Source organism: Arachis ipaensis, chromosome B04 (genome assembly GCF_000816755.2).
Source record: "Arachis ipaensis cultivar K30076 chromosome B04, Araip1.1, whole genome shotgun sequence".
NCBI lineage: Eukaryota > Viridiplantae > Streptophyta > Magnoliopsida > Fabales > Fabaceae > Arachis > Arachis ipaensis.
The window spans coordinates 117,283,437-117,301,462 of NC_029788.2; the positions used below are offsets into that span (position 1 = coordinate 117,283,437).

Genomic DNA, 18,026 nt, shown 5'->3' on the forward strand with positions numbered 1-18,026 from the left:
AAAATCATGTTATCAAAATGAATAAAATTTTTAATTTAAATAATGTAAAATTTATAGTTTAGTATTATATAAAGACCATTTTTTCAAATATAAACATAAACATAAATAATGAATAGGTTAATTTAGGAAGATGTTCAATGCTACAATATATATATGATTTTTTTTAGTAGTTTAATCAGAGTATATATTTTATGTTTAATTTTATGTGTTTATATATAATTTTTATTTAATTTTTTATGTATATAAATATATTTTTATATTATTGATTAAAAATCACACATGTATTATAAAAAATAATAAAATAAATGTATAACTATTACCAATTTAAGTTTCTATTACTAATTAGATTAACTAAAGAAATGGATAATTTACTCGTTTTAATTCGAATTTAAGGGTTGGTCGCTATCTTTCTTAATTACCGACAGTGACCCCTCTCTCTCTCTTTCTTTTCAGACCCTACCCAGATCTCACACGGGCAGCTTCCTCCAGCAATAGCAAACCCTCTGTGCCCTGCCCGAATCTCTCTCGGGCAGCACCTGCGTTCCGCCACTCGAACATTTCAAACTGTTCCACCTTTCCGAAACACAAATCACACACAAAAAACAAAAAAGAAGAAAATACTCATCAGAGTCCTTATATATAGTAACCACGCACCACGTGCACTTCAACTACCTCTTTTTTCCTGGAAAATCATACCGAACATTTTTCACTTTCTCGGGAAAATGTGCCTCCTTCAGTTCACGTAATCGCGACATTAAACCAAAAACATTCGTTCTCTGTTTTCTTTTCTTCTTGTTTAGCTAGTTACGTCGTTGCAGTGCGTTCGAGCTTTTTTCGGATCGGTTTATCAGTAATGTGGAAGCTCGCGCGATTCGCCGCAACAAGTTTGGCCCGATCGCGGCGGTTCTCGACGGCGATTCCAGGTCCGTGTATGGTTCACAAGCGCGGTGCAGATATCCTGCACGATCCATGGTTCAACAAGGTTTTTACTTCTTTCTCTTTATTTAGCTTCACTTGCAATCTATCGTAGTTTTTTCTCACTTGAAGTTCGCAACTCTCTCTTTTCAGCTTTGAATTTCGAGAATGTAGATGTTCACTTATTAATACTTTATTCTTTTTTGTAATGAAGATGTTGAGTTTATGATTTTACTTTCGTTAATTTGACGGAAAGGAAGTAACGAACTAACTAACTGTTTAAGCTGAAATGATTGCTAAAACGATGAGTTTTTCACATGGTATAGTTTTTATTTTCTATTTGTTAAAGATAAAATTGTATTTATTGATTTTTATGTTCTTTCTCTCTTTTTTTCGTTATATCCAATTAAGGATGAGTTTTTATAGAAAACTAGCCTTGAAGCCTAGAATGAAATAAAGGCAGCGGTGCTGATTGTAATAGTTCAGTAATAAATATTTTAGCGAAAACCATTAGTTTAGGCAACGGAATGAGTGTTGACATAGAATATGATAGTTCTTGTGCTCAAAAAGTTGTTTCCAGAGTTTTTTGGATGACATTTTGATAATTGTTATGAAATTATTTATTTAAAAAAAATCGTCTAATGTGTATATGTAAGTAGATAATTTGATGTCAATTAGTGCTAACTCATTGGAGCAAATTTTTTATAGTTGCTTGCTTATTTATATTGAGAGAGAGATTTTACGTTGCATTTGTTTGAAGTTTGTTTAAACGTTGAAAATGTTGATTTATTACGAAATTATGCTTGATGAGAACCTTTTCTCTATCTGGTAGACTGATATACGTTGCTTTGGTTTATGTTTTGCATCCTAAAACTCTCTTTTTATTTATTTATATATTTATTGTTAAATTCTCTAAAAATATAGGATACTGGGTTTCCCTTGACTGAAAGGGATCGGTTGGGGCTTCGGGGTCTCCTTCCTCCTCGTGTCATATCGTTCGAGCACCAATATGAACGTTTCAGTAAGTTTGATACTGATCTTTGGGTATTATCTTTTTAGAACTATTTTAGCACTTTGGTGTTGTTCGATTTGATCCTTGTAGTAACTGACTATACTTAGCGACACAAGGCTTAGTTGTTGCTGTTCTTATAGCTGTTTTATCTATGCTAATATCTAAGCTTTGAATTCCTGTTTCTTACTTGTCTCTAATTCCTTCTTCAGTAATCTTAAATCAGCTGATTATTTTAATTTATTATTTTTCGTTCAGTGAATTCATACAGGTCCTTGGAGAAGAACACCCGGGGCCAATCAGATAAATTTGTCTCCTTAGCGAAATGGAGAATCTTAAATAGACTGCATGACAGGAACGAGACTCTGTACTACAGAGTGAGTTTCATCACTAAGTTTTTAATCCTAGAGTATAAGGACATTTGATCTTATTTGTTACCTGCCCTCTTCAGGTTCTTATTGATAATATTAAAGAGTTTGCACCAATAATCTATACTCCTACAGTTGGATTAGTGTGTCAAAATTATTCAGGGTTATATAGGCGCCCACGTGGAATGTATTTTAGTGCCAAAGATAAAGGAGAGATGATGTCGATGATCTATAACTGGCCAGCAAATCAGGTAGTACTGAATTAACCCTGGTAAATGCCACACCTTTTTCTCTTCATTCGTGATTGAAATATGGCAATGGCTTTTTCCCCTTTCATTCTTCCCTTATGATATCTAAAAAGTATTGCTCAAGATTGTATCATAGTACTTAAAGCATGTTTAGTTTAGCATTTTGAAAGAACCAGGCCATGGTTTGGACATATGCTGCAGGAGACAAGCTAAACCAAACTTACCAAACACGCTATCAGCAGCTAGAAGTTGGAACAACTAAAACCTATATGAACTTCTTTAATACTTGAAATAAGTAATTCTGTTCCTGAATTTTGTAAATTCTGCATTCCTTATGGATAAAATTGAAGGTGATTACTCACATGTCTTCATGTGAAGATGATATCTAAGAACCATTAGATGTTTTGACATTTTTATGTGAGTAGCCATCAAAATTGAATTCATCTGACCTGGATGTCATATTTTCTTATGATTTATTTTGTAGTATGTCAAAATTCATAATAATTAAGGGACAAAAGAAGTACATAGGTTTACAATGTATTTTATTATTGTTATTAGGTTTTAGGTTCATAAAACAGACTGGAGGCATATAAAAAATTAGGAACTATGCAGGCAGTTACAGTATTTTATTCTTATTTCTCAACTTGATAAATGTTCTGGTAAATTGATTTATTCAACTGTTACGTGACTATCTTCTTCACCATGTTTTTAGAAGAATTTGATTCATTATCATTAAGTAGCAAACTTCTTCCTGGCCTGCCTTAAATTGTTTATCTATCATTATTGGTTTTAATCATTTATTTCCACCATTTCAGGTAGATATGATTGTCTTGACAGATGGTAGTCGTATTCTTGGCTTAGGTGACCTTGGAGTTCAAGGGATTGGAATACCAATAGGAAAACTTGATATGTATGTTGCTGCTGCTGGTATGAACCCACAAAGAGTATGTGTTTCTTCCTTTAGTTTGATATCTCTCTTCTTTGCTAATTTCCTCTTCAACTTGAACTCCACATGTTTGCTGGCATGTTTGGTTCTAGTTAATCTTGTTCATTGTTGCTTAGTTAATTATTGATTCGATGGTGTCTTTGTCAAATTTTGACTTTGTTATAACTTATAACTATTTGTTATCGGTGATAATTTAAATTTTAGGCACATTCTTTCTCTTTAAATTTAACTTGACTTGGTTAGCAAACCATAACTCTTAACTTGTACTGTTTGTTATTTTCTTGTGGCAGATACTTCCAGTTATGTTAGATGTTGGCACAAACAATCAAAAGCTACTTGAAGATCCACTTTGTAAGTAACACTGTTTCTTTAGATGTTTTGTTCGCTTATCTCTTAATTTGGTTGTCCCTTTCTTGTTTTTTCCGAGGACGTGTTTTTTATGTAAGAGGACTATGATGTTATTCAGCATTCTAGATTTTGTGGTTGCCTTTCAGTTTTAATACCTTGCAGAAAATAACTCTTTCACTCTTGTTGGCTTAGTATAAACATAATTAACTTTTGCTTCCTGATTTTTGGAGTGTTGGGGTAAAATTCCTCAATTGTTTTACACATTTTTGGTGATCGTGTAGAGAACTAGGATGATAGTTCATCCTAATTTACATCGTGAAAGTTATTGTGTTCTAACATGATTTCAATGTGACAGATTTGGGAGTTCGACAACCTAGGTTGGAAGGTGAAGAGTACCTAGCAGTTGTGGATGAATTCATGGAAGCTGTCCATGCTCGTTGGCCTAAGGCTATTGTGCAGGTTTCTTCTTCTAGACCATATTGTTCTCAATGTTCAATTTAGATTTGATTAATTTAGTAACTGGATGTTTGGCTGATTTATCAGTTTGAAGATTTCCAAATGAAGTGGGCTTTTGAAACTTTGTACCGATATCGCAGAAAGTTTTGTATGTTTAATGATGATATTCAGGTGAGGAAGTGATGCAATATTTAGTACGTGTACAATCTTCAAGGTTTTAAGCAATGCACTGTGTTCTTTAAGTATATGGAAGTTCAATTTTCTTCATGTCCATTGTCCAACAGGGCACTGCTGGTGTTGCACTTGCCGGATTACTGGGAACTGTAAGAGCCCAAGGTCGACCATTGTCTGATTTTGTGAATCAAAAGATAGTTGTGGTTGGAGCTGGGAGGTACTTGCAAAATTGATTGTGATGTAATTCTTAATAGTGTCCACTTTGTTTATCCCATTATTGCTCCTTCTTCATTCCTTAAGATTGCTTCCATGTTACTGTCGAGTTCTGCCTTACATGTTTTCTTTCCTGCCTTTCAGTGCAGGTCTTGGTGTTCTTAAGATGGCTGTCCAGGCAGTTTCAAGGATGTCCGGGTGCAGTGAAACAGCTGCCAAAAGTCAATTCTATTTAATTGATAAGAATGTACGCTTCCAACTTCTTACTAGTGTTATAACTAGTTTTTTAAATTAAAGTATTCAAACGGTAATTGTGTTCACCACAGTATATGATCTAGTTCACTCATGATTTTGGTGCTGTTTTTTCTTATCCAAATAGTAGAATTATCACCTTATCTTCTATCATCAAATTACTTTTGTCTGAGTACATTCCTCTATCGATTCTCTTACTTTATCATATGAACGTGATTTGATTGTGAAGATTATATTATATGATTCATTATTTAAGTATGTTGTTAATGACATGATGTCTGAATGCAGGGTCTTGTCACAACAGAAAGGAGCAATCTAGATCCGGCTGCAGTTCCCTTTGCTAAACACCAAAGTGACCTAGAAGGTCTTGCAGAGGGTGCTAGTATAATTGAAGTGGTAAATGTTACTTGTGGAAAACTCAGTTGGATCTAGTATGTTTATGATGTATTTAATACTTTATTTTGCTATAAGAGAGTTAAACTATTTTAAATGTTGAACCTATTTTCTTTAGGTTAAGAAGATTAAGCCACATGTGCTTGTTGGATTGTCTGGGGTTGGTGGTATTTTCAATGAGGAGGTCATTACCTACTATACTAACACTTTTATTATGTCATATTCCTCGGGAAATATATTTATTACTTAAATGCAACAGACATGTTTGAAAATGTCTGTTTCACAGCTTTAGGTTCTGAATCTTATGCTTTATTACTGTATTTAAGTCCTTAATTTTAATGGTTGAGATTCAACTCAGGTGCTTAAGGCAATGAGAGAATCTGTTTCAACAAAACCTGCTATCTTTGCAATGTCTAATCCCACAATGAATGGTTTGTTTGTACAAGGCTCATTAAGCACTCACAATTGCTTAATAATGTCCTCAATTTTCCTTTTAACTTCTTTTTCTTTTTTTCCCCACTCCTTTTTTCGTGTTGGCTATTCGGACAGCTGAATGCACTGCTACTGATGCTTTTAACCATGCGGGAGAAAATATAGTGTTTGCCAGTGGAAGCCCTTTCGAAAATGTAAATCTTGGTAAGTACATCTTCCTGTGATTAATTGGTTTTGAATTCAAGTATCTTGTCTTGTTCAGATTCTCCTCAGCTGCAAAAGGCTTCATAAGATGAATATTGTTATTTATTTTGGTCGATATTTTCAATTGCACACAGGTGATGGAAAATTTGGCCATGTAAATCAAGCCAACAACATGTACCTGTTCCCAGGGTAGGGTGCATTTGCAGCTTAGAAATTAAAATTATTCATCAATTTTCTCTTGTGGTGGAACATTGGTGTCATTTGTATTGTGATTTTCCATTTCAGGATTGGTTTGGGAACACTTCTGTCAGGTGCTCGTCTCATAACGGATGGAATGTTGCAGGAAGCAGCTGAATGGTATGTTAATCTGGACATGCTGCTTTTTAAGCCATACCTGGTATCAATGAGAGTTTAGGAAATAATCTTATTTGATGTATGTAGGGACGCTCTGGTTTTAGGAATAACATTTCAGCCATTTGACCTTGTCTTATGTTTCGTCTAATTATTATTCTTTCTGTTTCCTATATCCTTTCAATTAAATCATTTCTTTATATATCTTAATGTTCGAGAAATGATTTTTCTAAAACACTAATACATGTGCACAATATGATGAGGATTTTGATGTTAAAGGTGTAAATAAACGCCATAAATGATAGTCCATTGCGCTAAGCTCTAGTACTTTTTAATTTCTACGAGCTATAGGGTGACAAACTTATTACATTTTCTTTTCATTGTGTTTCATATGCCATTTTAATATTTCCTTTAATGAGATGCCACTTGTCTTTTTCTAATGAATACCTAACATGCTGTCTTTCTCACAGTCTTGCTTCATACATGACTGAGGAAGATATCCATAAAGGAATTTTGTATCCATCAATTGATTGGTAATGCTCCCCCTTTTCCTTGTCATCATTTGATTTTTATTTTCTCTTAGTCTCCTTTTTTCCCTAGTACCTTTATGAATCACTGCAAGAAAGGAAATTCAATTTGTTAACACAACTTTTGGATGGATACACTGTTGGAAAATAAATATATAACGATACAACCATACTAGGTGTATACCAAAATCAACCACTAGTATAACATACATATTGGAATACAAAATAGACATTGAAAATGAGTTAAATAACACATGTATTTATACACAAATACATGGTGGTTGATTTTAGTGTACAAATAGTATTTTTGACAACATATAGTTTTGGTTTGGATATTTGGTGCCTTTTCCAAATTAGACCTTGAAAGAGTTGTGGGATCTCATCTTGGTTCTCAAGATCTGTGACACAATTATTGTTTTCCAAAGAGTTGTGCGATATTGATTTGGTTCAGAAAAAATCTGTCACATTAATTTGTTTATTGAAATTAAACTATCATTTCAAGTTATGTCAAACTCCTTTGGACCAACTTGAGATAAACTTTACTCTTTTGCAAAGCAAGTTGATAATTTGATATAACGGCTGTTTTCAATATCCTATAACTCTTTTGAGGACTAATTTGAAGTTCTACTATTGGATAAAATTTTCTTAATAGTTTATATGATAGGCTACAGCCTCCTCTGATTGATACTACTTTCCATGCTGCAGTATACGAAACGTTACAGCAGAGGTTGGGGCTGCTGTTCTAAGAGCAGCAGTTGTAGAAGGGCTGGCTGAAGGACATGGTGATGTAGGATCAAAAGAACTTGCACACATGTCAAAAGTATGGAAAATATCTTATTACTCACCGATGATATGTACAAATGTTGAGCATCAGAATATCTTTATCCATTTTTGACAAGAAAATGTCATCTTTATTTCACTTATATTCAGCCACTGCTAACACATGCTTTGTTTCACTGATTACAGGAGGATACAGTGGGGTACGTTAGAGAAAACATGTGGTTCCCTGAGTATAGCCCCCTTGTTCATGAGAAGTAAACACTTCACGCAGCTCAATGCTGCAGTAATGCCTTCTTTTCCATTTTTTGTTTCCATTCATAGCAACTCATAACTTGTAACGTTTATGGTTGTAGAGGGCTTAGGGTTGAAAGAGATGTGTTCATTGTTGTAGCAGTGAATTGTCAATGTAACGGTGTTTATCTAAGATTTAACTTCCGTTGATATAAAATTTTATTGGCATTGTAAAGTCCTACCTATCTCTAATTTTGATGTGCATCGAAGTGGGTGGTAAAACTATAAACTTACATCATAAGTTGGAAAAAATTATTACATTTCAAGTTATCAATTTTCTTGAATTTTAAATGTATAATACTTATACTTATACTTATTAATAAGTATATATTAATTTTTAAATTAAAACTTAGAAACAAATGTAAGATAGGCTTTAATACTCTATATTTGTATAATTATGAGTTAAAATTTATTTTACTCCCCTGAAATTTTTATTTGTCCTTAATTTTAACCCCGTTTTAAGTTATTCAATTAAAATCTCTAAATATTGGATTGTGACTCACATTTGTCTTTGGAATTATCTCCATTAAGGGAGATTTGATATGGCATGCTTAAGTTGTCAAGGTGGTGGCACTCAACTTGTCAAGGTGGATGTATAATAGTTGAATGATGTGACAAAAGTTGATTCTATTCAATTTAACCCTTTTAAAGATGTTAAACTCTAATTTGCAGTCCTCTTTTTCCAAAATGTTTGAAACTTTGCTGGAAATATGAAAAGTTCAGGAAGCCAAGCTTCAAAGAGCTCAGCGCGGTCACGTTCTCATGGCGCTTCTGTGAGAAACCTTAATCGTGGGAGACTGGAGAAAATTCTTGATTGGTGTGGTTGTAAAATGTGTCCAGTGTTTTAGTGGTTTGGGACGAATGCCAATCCTAGAAGACCTTTTTATGAGTGTCTAAATTATAATGTAAGTTCAAGGTCTTATTCTTCAATGTGTTGCTACTAGTACTTTTGTTGATGGGTATGTTGGAATTTTTTTTTTCATTTTCTTGATTGTTGAAGAATTGACAGAGTTTTGGAAGAATGTGGTGTGTTTCTTTATGTGGGTAGATGCCGAGGAAGAACAGAGTTTAGTAAGCAAAGCATAACTTGCAAGTAATGATGATAGTTGGAAGATGAATTTAACATGGAGAATTAACACAATAAAAGTTGAAATTAGGTATTTGAAACTAAGGGTTATTATTTTAAGTTTGGTTATTTGTTTAGGTGTGTTTTTTATCGTTGTGTATGGTGCAAGTATGGTTAAATTTTAATTAAAAATACGTAATTGATGGTGTATATGTTTAGTATGAATGGAAGCATTGTAAAAAACAAATATAAAAAAGAAGTATGTTTTAGCTCTTCTAATACATATGTAATATTGCAACAGTAAAAAAATAAAGCTAAATATTAAATATGTTAGTACTATTCATAAACTTTTAATTAAGTTCCTACATTAGATAAAAAAAAGGCATGCATAGCTAATATCCAAAGGCATTATTTGCCATTAATTGAAAAAAATAAACTGGTCAAAATAAACATAGCAGAATATCAACAAAATACATCCAGAAAATCATCAATAGCCAAGTATATGGACACATACATAACCATATTTCAGTGACACAAGATAAATATAATTAAAAGCAACTATCTTAATTATAATATCCATCACTGCTGAAAATCCAGTCACTTCTTTTTAGGAGGTTTGATGCTGGTTTCATCTTTGGTGTAGAGACAAATTTCATGAATTCAGTCATCTTTAAGGATGTTCCAAAACTTGCTCCTTACATTGGGTCAATACTTGTTGATCCTGGAACTGGAGATGCTTTTCTTTTAGGTTGTAGTTTGTTGGACCTCGTTGCAGGAGTGAAATATAAGTCCACATCAGTTTAAGACATAATTAAACTGATAATTAAAGTAAACCTTAAATCCATAAATGTAAGGACAAATTGAATGGTTACTTGTTTCTCCATCTTCTTATTGTAAAAAAAGTAACCGGAAAAGCACAATCTCTGAAAGAGCACTAACATTCGTTGGGGCGTAACATTAGTGGCTGGAGCAAGGTCACCCTCTCCTTCTCCGTCTTGTGAAGATTCACCCTTTATAATTTCATTTGCATTAGAAGCTCCTTTTTTCTTCTTAGAAATTACCGCTGCTACAGCAATAGCAAGGGGCAGCTGCAACATCATCCGTTTTTTTATGAGAGTAGCTTCTCTTTATATGACCTTTTGTCCCACAATAAGTACAAGTAAACCCTTATATTTTCTATTTAGTTTCGTTGCTCCAGTCTTACTCTTCTTACTTCCTGAAGGCTCTTCATCTGCATCCGTTCGTCTTTTCTTCTTCAAAGGACCTAACTTCCTCTGAATTTTGGGAGCTTGAGGCCTACTATATTGAGACTTCTCCTACATTACTTGTCCATGGATAGGATTCAACGAATGCACATATGTTTCTCTACATGATTCTATGGTCAACTAAGTGTGACAATAATCTTCAAAATTTTCATTCAGTCTAACTATTGTAACACATGCATGGACACATGACATACCTAAAACAGTTTACATCCAATCAGAATTTGTTTTAACTTAAATGTATGCCTAACACAGTTATTTCAACCAAAAACACAATGCCTACAATTTGTAGTGGTGGTTGAAATGGACTTCTCAAGTTTATTGGAGTTTGCTTTAGAAGAACATGGTCTAAAAGGAGGCATTGATATGAACTGGGATGGAGGTGCAAAAGTGGTGGACTGGGCTATAGGCTGAGGTGGTCTGGGCTGGAGGTGGACTGGGCTGGAGACTTTGAGGTGGGTTGGACTAAAGGTGTAGAGGTGGGTTGGGCTGGAGGTACAGAGGTGGGTTGGACTGAGGTTTTGGATGTGGGCTCCTCAGGAAATGTGGTCATTGTTGGCTGCTCAAAGGTGTAAAAGTATTTTGTCTAAGAGGTGTGTTTGAAATACATTGCAAAATTAAAAAAAAAAAATCGATGATGATTTCAAAAAATAGAGCATAATGGCTGAACTCACTTCAAACACCAAACAATAAAACAGAGTATCATTATTTTTTAAACCATAAAATTTTTAAATACAAGTAATAATACACACATAATAACATTTATCTAAAGACAACAAAAAAATACAAATAATATTTTTTCTTCAGCATCGAAAACAAAAAACAAACTTTAGTATCATTCAAATACAATAACTTATAATATTCTAGATATAGACAACAGATTGCATAGAAAAATACAATGCAAAACACAAATCAAAACAAAAGCTAAGATCAGAGTATAAAAAAAATGAAAAAAAATTCACTTCCTAACCTGATTTTTTGCTCTTTCTTTCCGCACTAATGCTACTTGTTTAATAACTTCGCCTAACAGTCCAATACATGACGAATATTATTCGCACTTCTGATTCTCCTTTCTCATAGTGAAGCATGCGATAAGAACAAAAACGTGGAAAAGATGAATAAAAGAAAAAGAGAAGGAAGAAGAATGGTTAAGTTTCGTCTTTGTATTAATATATAGGTTGATCCAACTTTTTTAACCCAACCAACCCTTAAACGATGTCGCATTTAGTGAACATTGAGCGAAAACAAAAAACGACGTCGTTTTAAATATTCTTATTTGGCAACTTAACGTATCACATCAGATCTCCGTTAACGGAGATAACTCAAGACGTAAACGTGAGTCACGATCCAATATTTGGGAGCCTTAATTAGATAACTTGAAATTTAGGAATCAAAATTGAGACCGAGTAAAAATTTCAGGACCGAAATGGATTTTAACTCGTATATTTATTTTTTAAACAATAACTTTGATTTAATTTTAAAATTGATAACTTCAATTAATTACAATTATAAATTGACAACATGGTGTTTTACTAATTGTTTTTAAAAAAATTAATATATAAAAAAGGACAATTTTGGTGTGTAAACATTCTATGTTACGCATGGTTTAAGAAAGTGTATAATGTGGATAGTTTAATGATAAACAAGTTTTAACTCCAAGACCAAAAATAAATGTAAATGTTTTAGTTTAGATGGTAAAATTTTTTTCATACCAAACCAAAAGGTGTTTGAGTTACTCAATGAAAAATCTCCGTCTCCCAAATTATTAATAAGCCCATATATTAAACCAAGAAGAAGGGTCAAGCTCCACCCTCTCGAAGTTACCAGCCAAGGAAAGCACTCGGTTATCAACGTCCTTCAATTCAGGGCACCAACAAATGTGCACACGCTGAAGACGAGGCATTGAACCATTTCCTAATCTAAGGCATTTGAGACGCACCCTTGTCATGTGAAGCACTCGAAGTTGCGGGAAACTCCCAGGGCCACCCCAATTCAGATTATCCTCACATCTTGCAACGCACAATTTTAAGGTTTTAAGGCTTGCAATCCTTCTCAAAGCATGTATGTCTTCGGAGTTCAACTCTTTGGCATTCACATGTGACAACTTAATCTTGGTAAGACTTGGCGGAAATGCAATTGCATCCAACGAGAGACGGCAACCATAAAATTCTAATTTCAGCTTTTTCAGATATTTTAGGCAGTGCAGGCTCCTCAAGTGTTCTTTTTCTTTTATCCCAAAATCAAACAGATATAAACCCAGTGATATCAAGTTGGGAAAGCAACCCGCGTTGAGTAGAAACTCTACTTGAGGAGTAAGATGCACATATTAAGGTTTGGAGATTGGAGATTTTGCATCTTGTCCCTAGTTCCTTCCTCTTGTGATAGTGTCAAATACTCGTGACTGCAGTGAAGATGTCTCAGCTGTTTAATCTGTCCAATACTTATGTCTGTCCCCTTGTCCCTGTTTGTATATTTCTAACTCCTCAAGTTTGCACAAATAATTTGGAACGTCCCAATATGCGCCTGCTCTCAAGGACCTTAGATGGATCAACTTCTCCATAACCTCCTCATGAGCTACTTCCTTAGTGAAAGGCGATAAGTCAAGCACATTAAACGAACATGTCTGTTATTCACTACATGTTACTGAACAAACATAGGAATCTATGGATCCTGCGTTGCGGGGGAAGGACAATCTACGAGCATTGTTGTTGCCATTGCTCTCTGATATGCACAAATCTTGAAAGAGATTGTGGATCTGGCATGTTTTCACGCCTTCCCCGTCATTACTCCTTCTTGCCACTTGTACTAAGTTACGATCCACTAATGCCTTCAAGTAATCCTCACCAATATCTTCAGGCTGCGGTGGTGCCTTTGATATTCCGGTTTGTCTTACTTGTATGAAACCTTCTGCCATCCATAGTCTGATTAACTCCCTCACCTTTGTCTTCAATATCTTCTTCGTCTGGTCGATATCATCATCATCACACCAATGAGGAACTAAATTCTCAATACTTTTCCATTCTGTTTCTGAGGTCTTCCTCTTTGCAACAATAGCCAATGGCAAATCCTTGCAACTCTTGGCAATTGATTTACCAATAGGCTCTAACTCAGCAGGACACACTTCTCCACCAAACACTTCGCTGCCCAACCTTTTTCTCCATTCAAACGGCTAGGTTCATGGTGAGGTTCCTTTGACCCTACATAGTTTGCCACTCTAACATTTCGTGTAGTCACCAATATCCTGCTCCCGTTATTGTGTTTTGGGAGAAGATAATCCTTCAGCTTGTTCCACACCTGAGCGTCCCACACGTCATCCAGCACTACCAAATACTTTCTCCTTTTCTCATTCAAATGTATTCTCACCTTGGACTTTAACTCTTGTTCGTTTTCCGTTATATGTGTGGATGATGACATCAGAGATCGAACAAGGCTTGAGAAAACTTTCTTTTCTCTATAATCTTTGGAAACAGTTGCCCATGCACGGCAAGGAAATACCTTCCTCACCTCATTGCTATCGTAGACAATTCGGGCAAGGGTAGTCTTGCCTGACCCGCCCATGCCAACAATTGAAATAACATTCCTCCTCATTGAATCTTCTTCCCTCAGTTGATTAATTACATCAATGAAATCTTTGACAAATTCCACTACATTCTTTTCCTTCACACTTCTATTAATACCAATGATATCACCTTCATGAATGCAATGTGTCTCAAGCTCAACACCATTCATCACATGAGAATTCTGAAAGATATATTCGTTTTCTGTTGTTATGATAATCCTACTACCAGGACCAAACCAATCAACTATTCTCATTCCCTCTAGCAACTCCAAATGATCTTTACTATCAACCCCTTCCAGAACCAGAAGCACTCTTTTATACTGCAACTCTTGCATGGGCTCTAAGGCCATATCAGAAAGAAGCTCCTTTTGGACAATTTCCAAGCCATTAGCGGTGTTTTTCCTTAACTGTTTACTGACATCAACAACAAAACTTGCCGCTCTGAACTCATCTTTGATCTTATAGTATAGCTCAAATGCAAATGTTGTTATGTAACAAGGAGTTCAACACAGTACAGTGGAGCAGTCAAACAGAAACAAAACAACCAAATTAAAATCAAGACAGTAACATTAAAAGAAGCCCCTTGTCATCTCCGGTATTGCTATCAACAACTAAAGGGGTCCACACATTTCCACTCGTTGTAGCTCAACACAGTCATGTGAGTGATTTCTTTAACACCTTTGCTTTTATTCTGAAATATCCTTCTATTCCTCTTTAGCCAGATGTTCCAAACAACCGCACAAAAGCATCTCAATCGTTGCTCTCTATCCTCCCTCCTCCTTGGCCCCTCTGTCCAACACAGAAAATGTTCTCTCATTGACCCTGAAATAGACCATTGTTGGCCAACCATCGATACCCAAGCACTCCACACCTGCCAAGCAAATTCACAGCATAGAAACAAGTGGTGCACGTGTTCCGTATATTTATTACATAGAACACAGACGTTATCTTCCTGGTTAATGATCCCTAACTGGCTTAACCGTTCTTTTGTATTCACCCTACCTACCAGGATAAACCATGTAAATATTTCTATTCTCGGTGGAACTAACCCTTTCCAGATGGTCTTTGTGAAGCTGTAGCTTGTCACCTCCTCCGTGAGTATCGCCTCCTGCAAAACCTGAACAAATGAGTTAGTTGAATAAACTTCTTGTCTATCATATTTCCATACAACCCTATCCTCTCTGTTAACTACTAGTTGCATAGGTCTCAATGCCTTATGTAATTGACCCAGTAGTCCTAACTCCCATTGAAAGAGCTCTCTCCTCCATTGGAAGTTCCAAATCCAGTCTATCCCGTCCCAAAATCCGCAATCCCCTATAACAAATCCACATTGGTTTGAAACAGAGAAAAGTCTGAGAAACCGATCTTTTAGAGGCCCACAAAGCAGCCAAATATCCTCCCAAAACCGTGTACGCCGCCCATCACCAATCTCCATAGACAAGCCTGTAACCATCTTATCCATTATGATCATTCGTTATTTGTAGCTGGCATATATCCTTCTACGATCCTCCTCTAGTAGGTAGCTCTTGAGTTGACATCAACTCATGAGGATTCAGATTATAGCAGGAACAAACCACCTTCTTCTATAATGGGCAATCCTCCTTAGCAAACCGCCACCACCACTTAAACAACATAGTTGTGTTACGAACCATAGCATCCCCAACTCCCAACCCACCTAGTTTTTTCGAGGCCTGCACCACTTCCCATCTTACTAATGCCATTCCATTACTACCATCATCCTTACTCCACAGGAACCTTCTTTGCAGTGAAATCAATTTCTCAGCAACAGTTTTCGGCATCTTGAACAAACTCAAATAATACACAGGCAGACTATTTAAGACTAATTTAATCAGCACCAACTTCCCAGCTTTATTCAGAACTTTAGCCTTTCACAGACTGAGCTTCTCCTTTACTTTGTCTATTATAGGCTTTCAGGTTTTCACCAACCTCGGATTCGCACCTAAGGGAATGCCCAGGTATTTGATTGGAAGGGACTCACCCTTACACCCCAACAACTGGCACATATTCTGGATCTACTGTTCATCACAATTTATTGGAATCAAGCTCGACTTGTCAAAATTAATACTGAGACCTGATATCAACTCAAAGCATCTCAATAGCCGCTTGTAATTCTTGATAGTGTCCTCCTCTGGTGGGCAAAACAAAATTGTGTCATCAGCAAACTGAAGATGTGACAGCGCTATACTATCTCTGCCAATCAACAAAGGTGATATACGCCCATTCCTAACCGCCTCTCCCACCAATCGATGTAGAACATTCACAACCAGTATAAATAAGAACGGAGAAAGCGGGTCACCTTGTCTCAGACCTCTTTCCATCTTGAACGGCTTGGATGGCGACCCATTTATCAGAACTGACATAGATACTGTAGACACACACTCTATAACCCACGATCTCCATCTATTGCATCTTTTGCAACACTATGTCCACAAGGTTCCATCTGACTCTATCATATGCCTTTTGGAAATCTAGCTTTATTATTGCTGCCTCCTTTTTTCTCATTTTAAGCCAGTTTACCGTTTCACATGCGATAAGTGCCCCATCATGTATTTTTCTGCCCCTTACAAATGCACTCTGAGTTTTTCCTACTAATGATGGCATCACTGGTCTCATCCTCCTAACCAAAACCTTGGAGATAACCTTGTAAACGCACCCAACCATGCTGATGGGTCGCAAATCTTTAATCTCCTTGGCCCCGATGAACTTAGGTGCCAACGCCACCCAAGTGATGTTAGAGTCTGTGGCAACCTTGACGTCTGAAAGAACCCAATCACTGCAGCCGTGAATTCAGGCCCAATCTCACCCCAACACCTCTGGACAAAATTCATTTTGTACCCGTCGCACCTTGGTGCCTTAGAAGACTCACAATCCCACACATCTTCTCTGATCTCCTCAGCTGTCGGTAGCACCTCTAGATTTACAGAATCTTCCTGCTCTATCCTACATACCAGACCATCTCTGAAGCTCATCATAGGAGAATTATCCTGGTGATATAATTCTTTGTAGAAGTCCTTAATAGCAATCTTTATTCTAGCTTAGTTCCTGACAAGTCTACCGTTGATTAAGAGTGTATCAATCCTATTGTTCCGCCATCTTGCTGAAGCTATGTTGTGAAAGTATTTTGTATTTTTATCCATCTCTTTTGCATGCCGTGATCGGGACATCTGTTTCCAATGGACTTCTTTTCTGACATACCACCTCTCACAGCAGGTAACTAGCACCTTCCTTCTAGCCTCCATCGTTCCGTCATACATTCCATTGCTTACCAAATCATCAATCTTCTTGATTTCTTCCTCAAACTTCGTAATCTTTTTGTCCATATCCCCAAATTTAGTCTTATGCCAAATCCCTAATGGGACCGTCAAAGCCTTCAACTTGTCTGTGAACTGCATCTCCCCCAAGCCTCTCCACTCCTCCTTCACAAAGCTAAGAATGCCTTAATGTGTAAACCATGAATCTAGGCTTCGGAATGGCCTTGGACCTACCCTCTGCCACATGTACTCTAAGATGACAGGACAGTGATCTAACAAACCCCTCGGTCCGCTGCGTATCCGAGTCTCAGGAAACTCTTCCAACCACTCCACGCTAACCAGAGCTCTATCTATATGACTGCAGGAGCGTCCCCGAAACCATGTGAACTTGCGATTTATGAGCGGCAGATCCACTAGATGCATATCTTGTATCCAACTCCTGAATTCTTCTGCCGACCTAGGTAGAACATCAGTACCTTGCCTTTCTTCTACATGTACTATTTCATTAAAGTCTCCCATGTAACAGCTAGGGACTTGACATAACCTAGCTATGTAACTCAACTCTTCCCACACCTGAATCTTCGCATCTCTATTATGTACACCATAGACCAAGAAAATAGCACAATTGTAATTATTCTTTACCAAGACCCCGTCAACACACAACTATCTCTCCCCCTTATAACAATTATTCCCTTTAAACACCGATTCATCCCATATTAACAACAGGCCACCCGCTGCACCATCAGAACCTACAAACGCCCACCCTGCACTAACTTGCCCCCAAATTCTTGCAACATCAAAACTGGTCACAACTTATTTTTTTGTCTCAATCAAACCCAGCATATCTAATCTATGTTTTTTCTTTAATTCCTTCACCATTCTTATTTTACCATCACCCCGTAACTCCTTAACATTCCAAGAGCTAAAAATAATTTAAAATTCTTTTGACACACCTGTTTT

The 18,026-nt window shown here is 36.2% G+C and overlaps 2 protein-coding genes across 2 annotated transcripts; one reads left to right on the top strand and one right to left on the bottom strand.

The window, feature by feature from the left end:
- On the top strand, nt 589-8,099 carry LOC107634962 (NAD-dependent malic enzyme 59 kDa isoform, mitochondrial). The gene is made up of 19 exons (XM_016338301.2): nt 589-982; nt 1,840-1,936; nt 2,183-2,301; nt 2,376-2,543; nt 3,356-3,484; nt 3,777-3,837; nt 4,190-4,293; nt 4,378-4,461; nt 4,575-4,681; nt 4,822-4,924; nt 5,218-5,325; nt 5,441-5,506; nt 5,681-5,753; nt 5,872-5,958; nt 6,093-6,147; nt 6,244-6,315; nt 6,780-6,842; nt 7,542-7,656; nt 7,803-8,099. Exons 1-19 carry the CDS (start codon nt 854-856, stop codon nt 7,872-7,874), a joined length of 1,812 nt encoding a protein of 603 aa, XP_016193787.1. The 5' UTR covers nt 589-853; the 3' UTR covers nt 7,875-8,099.
- LOC110271237 (disease resistance protein RPP13-like) lies at nt 11,853-14,277 on the bottom strand. The gene is made up of 2 exons (XM_021121730.1): nt 13,174-14,277; nt 11,853-13,139 (listed from the first exon to the last, which is right to left on the bottom strand). The coding sequence occupies exon 1, from the start codon at nt 14,142-14,144 to the stop codon at nt 13,338-13,340; it is 807 nt and encodes a 268-aa protein (XP_020977389.1). The 5' UTR covers nt 14,145-14,277; the 3' UTR covers nt 11,853-13,139; nt 13,174-13,337.